General features: G+C 49.6%; 1 protein-coding gene across 1 annotated transcript in view; it reads right to left on the minus strand.

Annotated features, from left to right (window-relative positions):
- Positions 1-202: 202 nt before the first annotated feature.
- Positions 203-16204, minus strand: part of Igf2r (insulin like growth factor 2 receptor) — a 91666-nt gene continuing 75664 nt past the window's right edge. The window contains exons 36-48 of the mRNA XM_057756440.1: positions 14738-14887; positions 13677-13838; positions 12647-12854; positions 12205-12351; positions 11260-11494; positions 10603-10739; positions 8773-8887; positions 7644-7790; positions 6970-7157; positions 5655-5841; positions 4037-4180; positions 3054-3123; positions 203-1919 (exon numbers count right to left, since the gene is read on the minus strand). Coding sequence (XP_057612423.1) covers positions 1503-1919; positions 3054-3123; positions 4037-4180; positions 5655-5841; positions 6970-7157; positions 7644-7790; positions 8773-8887; positions 10603-10739; positions 11260-11494; positions 12205-12351; positions 12647-12854; positions 13677-13838; positions 14738-14887 — 2307 coding nt within the window. The 3' untranslated portion in view covers positions 203-1502. The remainder of the gene's footprint in view (positions 1920-3053; positions 3124-4036; positions 4181-5654; positions 5842-6969; positions 7158-7643; positions 7791-8772; positions 8888-10602; positions 10740-11259; positions 11495-12204; positions 12352-12646; positions 12855-13676; positions 13839-14737; positions 14888-16204) is intronic.

The following is a 16204-nucleotide window of genomic DNA, read 5'->3' on the forward strand; positions in this document are numbered from 1 at the left end:
CTTTACTGGTCACTGAAGAGGAATGGCAGCTTTGCTTTGGTAGATGGAAATACAGAGACTTACGTGCAAGAATGGAGCCCTCAGACCCAGGTAAAGCTGACTTAGCACACAAGTGGGCCAGCTTCAGGGAAAGGCAACCCAAAAGCAAATGCCTTTTAAAATTTAGACAGAAAGAAAAAACAGGCAATCAGAATGGCCGCTTGCTCAGCAAGTGGCCATAATCAAGGGGGGGGGGTCATTTACACCTAATTAATAATTTATTTTTTATTGAAATCGATTACTTTATATTACAGTAAAGTTGATTGAAAAAAATGAACAGAAAAATCAATTTTTAAAAATACACTCATGTTGAAATCAAATAAGCCAGCCAAATTGGCATAAACCAAGAAATATGCAGGGCAGTTCGTTTTTCGGTGTGTAGATACCACCTATGCACAGTTCTACAATGTGAGAAGTCATTGAACATGTCAAGAAAAGTCCACAGCCAGTGGAAGAACACCGGGCCTGCCTTTCAATCCTGGGACCCTGCCCGGGCACAGGTCCACACATAACACTGGCCCACCGTGTTTCACACGATGTCTCTAAGTCACCCTGTGCAAATTAAGGCTTCTTATAGGTCAAATGGGTGATAAACACTTTTTCCCCTTAAAAAAAGAAAACAGCACAGTAAAGGTGGTATCGTGAGAACCTGAAGAGACCTACAACCCAAACTGGAAGTGCAGCTAGCTACTCTCCGTGTTGCCCCAACTCCAGTCACGTGTACAAAAGTCCTTCTCTGGGTGAGCTGCTGGGAAGGCAGCACCCAGGAGGATGCGTGCAAAGAGCTGCAGGTACAATGCGAGGCATGGAGCAGGCAGGCCTTCCCAGCCTGGGCACTCAGGGACCTGTGGACGTGCGTGCCCTACAACATGGAAAGCGAAGAGAATACTGCAGCTCACTAGCGTGTGCATCCAGGACCAGTCCAGGAGCCACACGACGACCCCAGCACACTGCCAGCTTCACCTCATCACACCCTTGCTGGCAGAAGAAACTGGCTTTTTTCTTTTTGTTTTGTTTTTCGCAAACCTGAGTAGTAATTGTCGAAGTCAATAAATAGGGGGGAGAGAATTACATTGCTAAAAATATAAATGGTCAAACACCCTATAGGGTCTAAAGCAGCAAGGGTTTTTTCAAACACAGCCCTCTGTGGTGAGATGCATGTGGCCTTGGCACCTGTTGGAAGGAAGCACACTGCAGCTATGCTTGGAAGTGAGGACTTGGGGCAAAACCCTGGCACAAAGTACCGCCCTTTGGCCAATTCAAGCAACACTTGTTTCACGACTGTAAACGACCATAAAGGAGGGGTGCCACCTCCTTCGCCCTCTCCCCCGTCACAAAAACTCTTCCCTTTGAAGCAGTTTTTGTTAAAGGCAAAATGATAGGAGCATCATCGAGTTGAAGTCTTATTTGGTTGGAGGTGCTCGGCTGTCCCCACTCCACGATCTCCTGCAGGCACCGCGGAGTCAGATGTGCAAGAGGTCTTCATCGCTGTCGTCATGGAAGGACGCCAGCGCGGCAGAGGTGGATGATTTGTGCTGTCCAGGTCTGGGCTTCCCTTTCCTGGCCTTCTCTCCTCGGACCAGCCCCACCCTATCGTCCTCCCTTTCCCTAAGGACCTTGCGCTGTGGGTTTCTCATGGGCTGTGAGCTTTCTACCTCGGCTCCTCTGCCCGAATGAACTTTCACCTCTGGAATGGTCAGGACTTCGTCCTCACTGTCCTGGTCATCCCCGTGCAGCGAAGTGAGAGCATCTGCTTTCACAGCCTTGGTGGTGATGTGGCCGTTCTCCTGCCCCTCTTTGCCTGGTCTCGGGACTGGCGGCTGGACCTCTTCCATCAGCCACTCTGTTTCGTTCTCATCTGTCTCCTCTTCCTTGTTGACCTGCCAGGGAACAACAGCAGAGACCATGTGAACCCAGCGAGCTCTCCGTGCTGGCATGGGATGAGAGCCTGCAAAGTAGCCACTAGCAGGAGTCGCACAAGCAAACGAGCAGGCCAGGCGGACAGGACTTGACATGGCCCGTGACTGCTGGGCCGTGCTGGCAGAGAAGGGCTCTTCTGGACAGCTGTGTACTGGGGAGAGGGCATCTGGTGTGCTAGAGAAGACACAGGAAGGGCTTGGATCAGAGCACCAAATTTCTAAATTTTCTGTATTTATGTGTATGTTCAAATGTGCACATGTGTGTGTACACATAGGAAAATCTTGGCTATCATCCTCAGAAGCTATCCGCCATGGTTCTTTTGTTTTGCAACAAGGTCTCCCACTGGCTAGAGTTCACCAAGGAGATGGGGCTGGCTGGCTAGTTGGCCCAGAGCTGCACCCTTCTGAATACCCCTGGGCATTCTAGCATGCATCACCATGCCCAGGGCTTTTTTTTTTTTAAAATGGGTTCTAGAGGATCGTGCTATACCAACCGAGCCATCTTCCCAGTCTCTATTTATTTTTTAAAAGTGATCTGGCAATACATCTGAGGACTAGTCCTTTACAGTGTCTGACTACGTATCAGTGTGATTGGTTTAATAAAGAAGCTAAATGGCCAATAGCTAGGAAGGATTTTCAGGGCAGAGGCTAAGGAGTCAGGAGGATATGTAGAAAGAAGCAAGATGAACATGCCGTGCTGAAAGAAGGTACCACCACAAGGCAGAGGGTAGATAAGAAATATGGGTTAATTAAGTTATAAGAGCTACTTAGTAACAAGCCTAAGCTAGGGGCCAAGCATTTACAGATAATAGTAAGTCTCTATGTGGCTTTTTGGGAGCGGTGGTGGAACAGGAAAATTCCACCAACATATGTGTGAGGGCTATAAACACATCTGTGTCCTTTGGCCTCTTTTGAAAGTCTGAGAGAAACTACCCAGATACTTGGTGCACAGGGCTTCATCACTGGGGCTTACTCTAAGAGTTCCAAACATTTGGAGACAGGCTATCAGATGATGTGAGGTTTCCCTCCCAAGCCAGCATGCAGGAGGCTCGGGCAGCGCTGCAGGGAGCAGCTGCCCCACGCAGCGGATAGTACCTTCGAGTACTTGTAGGACACGCCCGAGCTTCGTCTGCAGCAGCTGCTTAGCTTGTTGACCACAGCTTCCCTGTCAAACAGAAAACACAGTAAATGGTCAGAAGAATGAGCAAAGACAAGGCACCCAGCCGGCTGGCACAAGTCCAGTCTGCACATCTCCTAAGGACTGTGTCCTAAGGGCAGGGCATTTGGAATGACTGACAGCACCGTGACAGCACAACTGGGACCACTGGGCTCAGATCAGGCCGAGAAGTGCCAGTCTTGCTCCACCCTTGAGACTCACAAGGTCAGCAGCAGGGACACACCTCTGTGGGCCCAGACTACTTTGATGGCGGCTTCCACAGGTGTATGCCCATTGCTCTGCCTGAGCCCCACCCTCCCTCCGAGTTCACATCTGAGCATGGCTGACTCCAGTCTATACACTCATTCACTTTCCCAGGGCTGCTCTAATGTGTGACATAAAAATCTAACAAAAAAATAGAATCATGTAACAAGCCCTTCACCTAGCAAAGCAAGGCCAACAGGAGAGAGCACCTGACACACAGTAGGTGTTTAATAAATGCTCACTTTGTGTGATGTGGGGGAAGGATAGTCAGTTGATCAGTAAAAAAAAAAAAAAACTCGCTCATAAGATTCTTAACTTCTTATCAGTCTTTGGACTTCATAAGGCTCATGTGTCTTAGACCCATCAGCACCAACTGAGAAGACTGTGATGTGCACAATGAGCGTGAATTAGAATGTGTGGTGTACATACCCAGTGTGAACTTGAACCACTTCAGCACCTATGAACAATGCCAAAGTTCTGGGCAATCTCATGCTGTGTCATGGAAATTAAGACACTTAAAGGCAGTGGCATCCACTGCTTAGAATTTTGAACCTAGATGTTTGCTGTTGCCAGGTTCAAAACCCAAGCCCATAGCTAAGACTGGATGAACTGCTGGCACGGCCTGGCCCGGCCCCTCCTACCTTGCTGCCCACATTACCTTCTCTCCTTCTTATAAAGCAGCAAGGCCAGCAAACAGCCAGTCAGCGCCACCAGGAGAAGGCTGAGGATGGCCCCGACGGCCTGACTCCGCTCTGAGAGTCCCTTGTACTCTGGTCCTGCATTGTCACCATCCAAGGCCATACTAGAAAGATATCCCACAGAAAGGAAGCTGTGTCAGGAGCTGTAGAGAGCAATATTCCAAGGAAACTAGGTCCCAGAAGCTAGCCCCTACTCAATCCAGACCAGGACACGTGACCCACTAGGCTTAGAAAGTAGCATCTAGAGTGTTCTGAGAATGTTTACGGTGGAAACAGGCCTACTGACAAAAATAGCAGGAGCTGAAGACATGGACCAGCATGGACATCATCTCCTGTGGGTCTGCCTGGCCCTGCAGAGCCCTGCAGGCCAAACAAAGACAGGGATTCTCCTGTACCAGGCCATCTTAGAATCTAGCCCTGGGGCGTCTGGCTAGAGGGATAGATAGGACTGGCGTAGGCACAAATGCTGTGGAGCCTGCTGGTTCTGGCCTGGCTGGCCCAAGAACACTCCTATGGAATGGGATAATCCAGGATGCTCAGCACACAGAGGAAGCAGTTGTACATGGACACAGGCTGACTGTCCCTTCTGCTCAGGAGGGCTCAGCATGAAGGCTTGACACTCCAGAGCTCTCTGGTTTCCTGCCACTCAGGGCCACACACACACACACGACACAGCGACACAACACCATCTTCTGCCCCAGAGACGCTGGGGCAGGGATGAAAGGAGTGACAGGAGGTATCTGAACTCCTAAGAGTTTTGGGGCAAACAGGCTGTTCACATAATAAAGACAATTACAGTGAAAGTTTGGCTCCAGAATAATGCAAATAAACTGGTGAGCGCCACCAAGCAAGAGTTCTGATGGGCTGGTGTGCATTACAGCCACACAATCTCATACTAACACCAGGAAGCTAGGAAACAACGGAAGAGCTTGGTTTTCAGACCGGCCCTAGCCCGCACCTCTTAACCTGTGCTGGGGTAGGAATATCGCATGCTAGCAGCAGTGTGGGGAGCCTGCAGACCTCCAAGCCAGAACCGGCACAGGCGCTCAAGGGCACGTTAAGATTCTCTGGAACACTTTCATCGCTGTTCACCTCTGAATTCTTCAAATTCTACCCTCAACTGCTCCTTTACACCAAGGATTACTTACAAATAACAGGTCTTAGTTTCCACATGCAAATAAAGATAATGGTCTCTGGACATGAGAACGCCATGATCTCCTCCCTCCCTGGCCTGGAGCCCTTGGAGCATTCCCCTTCCTGCCCCCAAACCCCAGGCTCTGGAGCGCATTCTAAAGACCTACAGAATGCTTTGTTTACCCCAATACAGAAATGCTTCACTCCAACTGAACTGCAGTCTGCCATGTAAAGCACACAGAGCACATGGAAGGCTGAAGGAATCACAGCAGCCCTGCTCCCAGTAGCTGAGGAAAGGGAGATGGTGTGTACGACAAAGACAATGGCACAGACCAAGATTCATCCTTTGTCCTCATCAGAATACATACCAATATAACACCAAGGAAAAACACAGAGGCTTAGCCTTGAACAGTAATGAGAAAGGGACATGGCTGCCACACTCACCCCAGAGGACAGACAGCCGCAGTGTACCAGGAGAACAGGTACTGGCAGTCAGCAGTCTCGTGGCTGAACTCTGGGATCCCATCCTTCACCAGAGGGTCACAGTGGAAGAAGATGGTGGAGGAGACAGACTTGGTCTTATCTTTCCCACACTTGGAGGACGAGGCAAACACCACATCCAGATCGCCATCTGTCACCCAGGAAAGGAGACCACAGCATCATTACCAGTCACCAAGTGGACACTTCAAATGTCCACGTGCACTCTGTCTTCACGGGTTTGTCCAAAGCAAGGAAAGATTTTAACCTCATCTAACATGAGGTCTGGCCTTTGTCCTTGGCTAGTGATAGGATTTACGGTGGGCTGACCAGGTCTCCTTCAGCCTAGACAATAGAATCAGCATGCCTAGCCAGCAGTGCTCCAGGGGGACATCACACATCACTGTAGGGATGGCGGCACAGCCTATTTCCACAGGGAGGCCAGAGGAGGGTCTACACCTGGCTCCCAGCCTTCCCCAGGAGCATCCTGTCATGGGTGACTACAGCCTAAAACCTCAACTATAATCAACTGCAAGCAGGAGGACAACAGCTCCCAGAGAATTCTGGGAGTTCTCACCCAAATTTCCAAATGGGAGTGACCTGTGGAAACCACTGAATGAGCCCTTGGTGTCAGAAATACAGGATGACTGAGTGGACCCTGCTCTAACCTCATTCTACCAGCTCCTGTTCTCTTGATCATGGATCTGGAAACACTATGTTAAAAGTTAACTGTCACATGGTTCAAAAGCAAATCACAAAAGGTATATGGTGAAAGATGAGTTATTTCAAACAAAAAAATACACACGGCCTTACAGGAACACACTTGTGTGATAACAAGAATGACTCTGGTGCCAGTCAACCTCCCCACACCTGTTCTCACTCAGCTTGATGGGGTCCTCCACCAACACGGCAAATGTCTGAGGTCAGACGGCAGCTTATGGAGTTGGTTCTCTCCTTCTATTATGTGAGTCCCACTAATCCCAGGTCCCTCAGGCTTGGCATCAAGCACCCTTACCCACTGAGCCAGCTCTCTCATGAACCTCTCCTTCTCTAATGAATTAGAGTTTCTAAATGAGGAAGCAGCATTCATAATGTCAGGTCACAATCATATTATGCACCCTGTCTCCCTCTGTATTTGCCCACCAGGGCAATACCGGCTCACAAAGGGCTTTGGTTCTAGAAGCAGTCTTGAGATTTCCACACAGTGGGTTTATGGGTGAGCACACACAGCTCTCCCTTCAAAAAGCTGCACAAGAACCACTAACAGGCAGCAGCAAGTTACCTTGGATGTAGTACTTGGTCCTGTCGGAGGTGCCCACTTTCCTGCTGAAGTGCTGGTCATTGGGCTTCACCTGGCAGATGTTGGCACCAGAGCATGCAGGGTTAGTGGAGCTGGTGATCGAGGAGAGCTGGATTTCATACAGGTAGTTGTCCCCGTTGGTTCTCATGTCCCCAGAGGCGCTGAACAGCCTGAGGCAGAGGAGACACAGTGATTTAAAATCCTTCATGTTTCTTTTCTCCTGCATACTCCAGCCACATGAGACTTCACTCCCTGCCCCAGTGTCCCCTCCTGGAGTGACTATACCTTCTTATACACCATAGACAGCACATGCAATGCACTCTGCCCCCACATGGCCAAAGACACTGCGGAGAGATGGACCTTTACAACATGCTGGTCAGTCCAGAAGATTCCTTGTTCCCCTACTCTTCTCGAGGTCCTTGGCTCCAACCCCTAGGCTCCCCAGCAGGAGAGGAGCTACTTTTTATAAAGACACACCACGGTGTTAAGCCATGAGAAACAGTACACTTTTCTTCATTTTAATCAGTCCGTGGTTACCCCAGTAACAGAAGCAGAAGCACACAGACTACTTACCTTGTAGCACTTCTGCAAGGAAAAGTCTCGTTTGTGTTCACTTTTGACTACATGTAAAGCCAAAGAGGCAATCTCCCACTTACTTAAAGTAGATGTCGCCGAGGCTGAAGCTCTTGCCGGTCACAGGGTTGATGAGGGTCCCATTCACCATGCTCACTTCCTGAGGCCTCACAGCACAGGCCGCCCTCGAGTCCCAGCCGAAGTAGTAGGTGCAGGTGTCACTATCAAACCTGGGAGGAGGGGACGAGGTCACCGCTGGGCTCTGGAGAGTCCTTGGTCCCCACAGCACAGGGCCAGGACAACTATCTTGGTCCCCATGCTTCAGCACAGTAACAAAAGATAACATCAGTGGTATGGAAAAGTGGGCATGGATCTGGTGCCTGCTGACCCTGGGAACAGCAGCCTGGGATTCTGGCCTCTCAGGAGGCCGAGGCAGAAGGTAGGAAGTGCCTATCACAACTACAGAGCAAATCCAAGGCCAGCCTGGACACCTTACCTTAGTGACACCTTGTCCCAAAATTAACAAAAGGGAGCTAAAAATACCTTTCAAGAGCAGAGTCTTGATTAGCTTGCATGAGGCCCTGGGTTCAAGCCTCTGTTTACGAAAAACAAGCTCAACAAAAATGTCTTAACAAGTCTTGCATCTAGACTTTCAATCTTCACTTTTACAAGCATCTGAGTCTCATGTTTAAAAGCCCTTTTATTTGTTATGGTTGTCTTTCAAAGTGCAGCTTCCGAAGCAGCAGCTCACATGCTCTCCCTGTTGGCCACACTCCCCCTAGGCACCGGCCACTGCCTGAAACACACTATGTCATCACTCAAGAATATCCTAGAACCTGTTTGTTCTAGACAGGCTGCTGGTGGTGGCCCTTAGAATTCCACCATGACATTCAAGGGCAGCAGTCAGCCCTGTACTGCTAGGCTACCACAGGCAGCCCCAAAGCCAGTTCGGGGGCATGTTTCCTAAGGCAAACCAAGCTAAGGCGCTGAGGTAGCCTGGCTATGGCACATCTTAGCACTCTAGTGGGGGTGGGGTGTCTCCTGTGGGAAAAACACCACACAGGCAGGACAATCCGCAGCTCTGGCCTCTAGGCCCTCAGTCTCAGAGTCTTAGTGACAGCCCAGACACCGTCATCTGTGCACATTTCCCAACGCCCGTGTAGAAATGGGAGGCAAAAAGCCACAGTGTGCTTGCACTGAGCACTGTCTCACCTCTTGAATGTCGGCCTGCCCACGGTCTTTGCACAGGTCAACTCAATTACAGACGATGCTGTCTTATTCCCTCCGCAGGGATAGCCTTTTGAGTAAGTGACAACGACCTTGTCACCTGAAACAAAACAATGAACTGGTGTTATTTCTAAGGCATTACGAAAGCATCGGGAGCTTAAAGTCTACTGTAAAGACAAGTGACAGCCCTCTAAAGGTGTCCGCCATGCTCAAAGACAGCCACTGGCCCACACCACCATTGTCATGGCAACAGCAGGATCATGAGCTTCTTGGCTGCTCAGAAATGCTAAACTTCCACGGCCACACCTACAGGATACCATCCACACCTCCAGGATACCATCCACACCTCCAGGACAACCATCCACACCTCCAAGACGACCAACCACACCTCCAGGACGACCAACCACACCTCCAGGACAACCATCCACACCTCCAGGACAACCATCCACACCTCCAGGACGACCAACCACACCTCCAGGACGACCAACCACACCTCCAGGATACCATCCACACCTACAGGACGACCAACCACACCTCCAGGACGACCAACCACACCTCCAGGATACCATCCACACCTACAGGACGACCATCCACACCTACAGGACGACCATCCACACCTCCAGGACGACCATCCACACCTCCAGGACGACCAACCACACCTCCAGGACGACCATCCACACCTCCAGGACGACCATCCACACCTCCAGGACGACCATCCACACCTCCAGGATATCATCCACACCTCCAGGATACCATCCACACCTCCAGGATACCATCTACACCTACAGGGCGACCATCCACACCTCCAGGATGACCATTCACACCTCCAGGATACCATCCACACCTATAGGATACCATCCACACCTCCAGGATACCATCCACACCTCCAGGATGACCATTCACACCTCCAGGATACCATCCACACCTATAGGATACCATCCACACCTCCAGGATACCATCCACACCTCCAGGATGACCATTCACACCTCCAGGATACCATCCACACCTATAGGATACCATCCACACCTACAGGGCGACCATCCACACCTACAGGACGACCATTCACACCTGCAGGAGTTCCATCCACACCTACAGGACGACCATTCAACTCCATAGGACTCCCTGGTTGTGCAAAATAGGATTCCTAAGACGTTCCTAAGTGTACCCACCAGGGTTCTCATGTTGGGAATTTAATTCCCAGAGGGAGGTACCTCTCAGGCCACTTCCTGTCTGGTAACTCTGCCAATCTGTAGAACCTGGGCTTATGACTAAAGGCCATGATGATTTCTCAGAATTCACTCTCCATCTCAATATCAATGTCAGCCTGTAGCTCAATCAGCACAACTCAGAACTCCACTCTAGCCTGACAGCAGAGCACCATATCCAAACACCCAACACAGTCTAGATATTTTTAGCTAAGTATGATGGTCCTCTAATGAGCAGATCTACCTTCCCCTCAGTGACCAATGAAAGGTGAGCTAGTATTCAGACTACTAAAGAGTCATGATTACTTTCCAAGTACTTGAGGAAGACATGCATCTGTGCCATGTCCCCTGCAACTATGGATTCCTGAGGTGTGTGTAGACATAGATTCAGGAGCCAGCAGCACACAATCACCAGAGGTGTTTTAAACAGACAGGTGGTCATATGTCAGAGCATAGAGATGGCATGTACGTTCACGTTCCAGGAAGTGGGTGGAAAGTCTCTCAAGTTTTCACCAAAGCTCAGGTACATTCCCCATCACACCAGCGACAGCCTCACCTTGCCAATTTTGGTACAGCAACTGAATCAAGGATGAGGACCCCAGAGCCTTACCTACGACATCCAGCTTTTGTGTATGAACAAGCCCCAGAACCTGGACTTGACCAGATAGACTCTTCTTGCAAACGCTGGCCCTTTCAGAACAGTCCAGGGGCCCTTTATATACTCTTTGACACAGATTGATAAAGTACCTGTGGAATGAAACAAAGGGGTGGGAGAAAGGGAAGTGACATCTCTACCCTAAGATACTCCAGGCTGCCTTGGGAGGTGGCTCCTAGAGCAGCCTTGGCAGTGCAGAAGGAGCAGAGACATGTCCTCAGGTATCCCTGGCACAGTGCAGAGAGGAGAGAGACGGCCGTGGAGGTAGAGCAGACACTAGGTCCTCCATTCGCAGCCCTGATCTGCAGCAGGACCTGCAGTGCTCAGAGTGCCTGGCAGAGTAAGCACTCCCCACATGGAGCTCAAAAGGCAAAGGCAGAGTAATACCTGACAAAAGTCTTAGAAACCCCACACTACCTCACACCTGTGCACCAGGAAGCACAACAACTGCCAGGGTTCCAATCTCCATGTGAGTCCACCAGAGCACCCCACACACTATGTCAGAGCCACTTGGTGACATTCTAGATCATGTCTCACTGAGAGCCCCGAAGACCACAGTTATGTGATATTCCTATCTGCAAACTTGAGGGACCGTAATGGGTGCATACTCACGAGGTTCCTTCATGGACAAAGTCCCAGGACCCTGTGAGGGAAGAGAGCAACCGCAAGTCATAGGTTTTGTGCTTCTGAACAAACTTGCACTCCATCTTCTTCGGAGGGCAGACAACTTTTGTTTTCCACTCAAATGTCACCTCACACCCACGATCTTCACTCAAGACTTCTGGCCTCCCAATATCTTCATTTTCATCACATGTAAATATGATGGCAGACATCCGGTATCTGTTGGCTGGAGAGCAGTGGCATGCGATGGTCAGACCTAGGGTGGGGCGAACACCTGGACTTCTCCACCTCCTATCTCCTGTGCAGTCTTGGACAAGATCTGTCTCACTCCTGCAGATCTATCCACAGTCTCAGTTCCCGCGGACCCCACAACACCTTTAGGGTTCCCCCCGGGAAAGCACTCAACATTTGACCATATACTGATGGTGACAGTGACACCCATGGGCCACAAGTATTACCTGTCAATACAAGCCTCGAAGCTAGTCATTGCCCATAAACCAAACACTCGTCCGTGGTAACTTAGAGAGCTACACGGATTCTAAGGTGTTTGAGTCACTCTTCCTCCGCCCCTCAGTCACAAAGGAGCCAGGCGCTAAGTCTGTCTCTCCGTGAATACCACCCCCACACATGGTGTGTTCAGTGACTTCACACTGCAGACCCGACAGAGAGGAATGACCTAACCAGAGCTGCATGCTGGGATGTGAGCACAGTGACTCCACTACTGAGCGGACCCAGGTGAGCACTCACGGTACGCCCACACTCAGTACAGCTCCACTATGGTTCACATGTACACCTGCCTTGTCGTCCCATGGAGGAACTAAAATGCTCTCTGTAGCCAACAAGAAGAAACTTACACCCTAGATCATGGCCTCAATTAGCGTGGCCATCCCTAGAACAGCTGCCCCCTCCCATCCTCAGACTTGGTTCCCCACTTACTCTGTCTGCAGAAGCCCCATTCATGGTCACGATCGTAATTTGCAGTTTTGCTACACCACAGTTTTGACCGTCCCTCCAAAGCACAGACCTCATAGGTCTTCCTTTCATAGATGAAGGGGAAGACACAGGGGTCGCCATCTTCAGTTTCTGGAAAGAAAGAAGCAAGGTCATTTAGATGTATCAACACCTTACTAGATGCCATTGCCCAAGGATAGCCAACAAGGAGTCTCTAAGAAGCTGTCTACCTGCCTGACAGCCAGGATGCCCTTGCACAAACATGTGAAGACAGCACGCATGTTCCAGGCACACTCACTCATACCAGGGAGGGCGTTGTGGCAGGGTGGAGTGCTCACAGACCTAAAGTTTCACTCCTCAGGGATTTTCCTGCTAAGTCTAATCTATTTACCAGGAATCTGAAAATTACCCTACAGTGAAGATTTACCTAGAGGGCAAGGGTCACCATTCACATAACTCAGAATGACTGCTTCGTCCTGGTGCCGGTAATCCAGCTGCATCGATGTTAGGCGACCAAAAGATGCCCCTTTGCTCCCAGAAAGCAGACAGACGCCGCTGTCCTTGCAGCCTCCCTGGTCTAGGCCATCTGCTGCAGTGCACACTCCTATACTGTATGTGTGAGAGTCGCGAGTAACCTGCAGACAAAGAGCACAGCTGGCTGTGGACAGTGTGAACAGAGCAGAGCTCCAAGTAAGGACAGAAACGCTACTGCAGTTCACATTCCTGTACCTGGATAGTGCCATGGTTCCCAAAGCCACCTCCAGGGGAACCAGGAATGCCCTGTTGGCACTCTAGGTAGTTCCCTCTGGCCACTAGAAAAGGTCAAAATCCCCTCACTCCAAGTCTCCTTTCCTTTCTTGTTCTCTCCTCTGGGCCCAGGCTGCCAATGGGTGCTGTTCAACTGTCCTCTCTAGCTAGATCCTTGCTGTTCCAGGCTTCCAGGCTGACTTCTTCGGCTGGGTAAGGAATGAGCTAAGAAGCTAAGCAGATGATTCCACAGGTAAGCATGGGCCTTGCTGTCTTTACTCACTGTGCACCTGGAGGGGGGGGGCTGTGCACCCCAGGCACCAACTCCGGAGAAGGTTAAGAACTCGCCACTCACCAGCGCCAGGCACAAGCAGTTGCTGAGGTGCTGTAGCCCAGTCCATACACTGGGATAACTTGGCAAGAACCTCGCACCCTCACTGGCAGTCCCCATCCACAGACACATGGCTGAAGAGCTTTGCATAACACTAAGTCACTCACAGTCTCCGTGGTTGGCAAACTGCGGTCTCTTTACCCTGAGTTCCGGCTGGCAACTTAGCAATTCTCTGTGGATTTCTGTAACCAAACTAATGTGGCTCTGCTCCAGGGCTATGTGGTCCAAGGCATGCCCCCAAACCTTTATCCACCTGTGCTACAGAATTTCACTGCCTGCCTCACTAGTCAGAGCCCCTGGCTATGAAAGGCAGCCTTGCCTTGAAAGTGCTTGTGGAGAGGCTGGTCAGGTTGAAGCTGTAGAGAAGCTGTTCATCTGTCACAGCACAGCCCTGTGTCTTCACTTCATCAGGACAGACGATCGGAGTTTCCCATTCAAACACAAAGTCACAGTCATTGGTCCTTATCAGCTTAGGAGTTCCCTGTGGCCAAGAAGAGCATGAATCTTAAAAACCATAGGATGTGAGTTGAAGATCCACCACACTCTTGCCTGGGAGTGGTGAGGACATACACCCCCCTTCCACATACTACAGAAGCAAGCATAGGCAAACCAAAGCAGGTCTGCATTTTGCCAAATCTTGACACCAGGAATACTTAAGAGGGCAAAATATATTGCAGTCATATACTACACAGATTCATTCAACAGCAGCAGAAAGCAGCCAGTTGTTTGGCAATTCCATTTACATTTGCTGATGAGACCTTTTCTGAGTGACTCATACAAGGAAAGAGCTTCTACCACAGATGGCAAACACTGGGAAGGACAACCCTTTAGAACCTCTCCTGCTGCGACACCAGCATCTACCCAGGGCACTGGGAATAGCACGAGTCCTCTCAGTGCATCCCAGATGTCACAAGTTCAGAGCTGAGAACAGTTCCACTTGCTTATCTGATCCTGAGAGATAAGACTATATAATGAATGGTGGTAGGGGCCCTAAAGTCTGACTTCCTACTCAGAAAACAATGTGGCTTCTCTCCCCAAAAGTTTCCATGTTTTTGAGTGACCAAAAGCATCCATGTTAACTCAGACTTGCTCACACCTCAAGTATATTTTTGTTTGTTTGTTTGTTTGTTTGTTTGTTTAGTTTTTCGAGACAGGGTTTCTCTGTAGCTTTTGAGCCTGTCCTGGAACTAGCTCTTGTAGACCAGGTTGGCCTCGAACTCACAAAGATCCGCCTGCCTCTGCCTCCCGAGTGCTGGGATTAAAGGCGTGCGCCACCACCGCCCGGCATCAAGTACTTTTTAAATAGTTTTGAGAAAGGACACAGGCACTCCCCATGGCAGGTGCTGTGGGCAAAGGTAACAGGTGGTGGCACACACATACCATGCTGACCCCTCTCTTGCAGTGGAACGCGATGAGCGAGGTGTAGTTCATATACTTGTCTGCTAAGCAAGGAGTACTGCTTTCAAAGTTCAAGTAAACTTCGTTCGCCACAGGATTGAATATTGGAGGACCTGTGACTCGGCCAATGTCCTAGAACAGGAGGAAGCAAACAGTGGTTCATAACCATTCCAAGGTTGGCAGACGAGGGACCCACAAGGACTGCAGCGGGTCTACATCATCAGCCCTTTGAGAAGCACTTTCTGCTGCTCTGTGACTATCAGGCAAGCAAGTCGCTGGCATGTGTACATTCCAGAGAAGCTGGGATGGGCACCAAGGGTGTTTCTACTCATATTCAGCTTTCAGATTCTAAGAACTAGGAATTTCTCTGGTCACTCATAGCAAGAATGCCACTGTCCCCAGCCCCAGAAGGAGGAGGCAGGAACCTTGGCAATGTCCCTGCTGGGGTCCTGAGAACCACACCACCCTGAGACTGCTCCTTACTGTGGGACAATGCTCTTATACACTGTAAAGATTTGTCACTTGTGCTGTTATAATAAAATGCCTGATTGGCCAGTAGCCAGGCAGAAAGTATAGGTGGGGCAACCAGAACAGGAGAATTCTGGGAAAAGGAAAGGCTCAGTCTGCAGTTGTCACCCAGATACAGAAGAAGCAAGATGAGAATGCCTCACTGATAAAGGTACCAAGCCATGTGGCTAACGCTGAAAAGAATTTGGGTTAAGATGTAAGAGTTAATTAATAAGAAGCCTGAGTTAATAGGCCCAACCAGTTTATAAATAATGTAGACCTCTGTGTGTTCTTGGAAACTGAATGGCTGTGGGACCGGGAGGGAAAGAAACCTCTATCAACAAAAACAGCTCCTTACCCAGCTCAGTGGTGCCTACTGAGTATGACCACACAAGAGACAACACTTGTTCACTACATACCGTTGCTTAGGACAGCAGCTGACAAACAGTGGCTCTTTAATAAGTACTTTTAAGTAAGTAAATGAATGAAAGGCAGATGGACCAAAAACATGCCAGTGTGTATGTGTACTATCTGTGTGTATGTGATGAGTGTCGTGTGGTACTATGTATATGCCGGTTCTGAACATGAGTGTGTGCATATGGACATGTACATGGCAAGGATGTGCTTTTTCTCGTGGTTTTTACTCAGCTGCAAAGCTCTTAAATCACTACTATGGGGCATGTTGAGACCACATGACATAATGCCTTCACCAATGAAAGAACGGGAGGCAAAATTTTAATCTTACAAAGGATGGCCAAGCAGAAAGACTCAGGAGGCGGAAAATTTTTTTTCAAAAAAAATAAACAATAAAATAATAATAATAATATAAAAAAAAGCAGAAAGACTCATTAGACGGAGCCTCTGGGAAAAGATCCACAATCAGAATGGCTGGTCAGGATGCTACTGAAGAACTTTCTAGCAAAACATGGTCACGCCTTGGTC

Source organism: Chionomys nivalis, chromosome 2, assembly GCF_950005125.1.
Source record: "Chionomys nivalis chromosome 2, mChiNiv1.1, whole genome shotgun sequence".
Taxonomy (NCBI): domain Eukaryota; kingdom Metazoa; phylum Chordata; class Mammalia; order Rodentia; family Cricetidae; genus Chionomys; species Chionomys nivalis.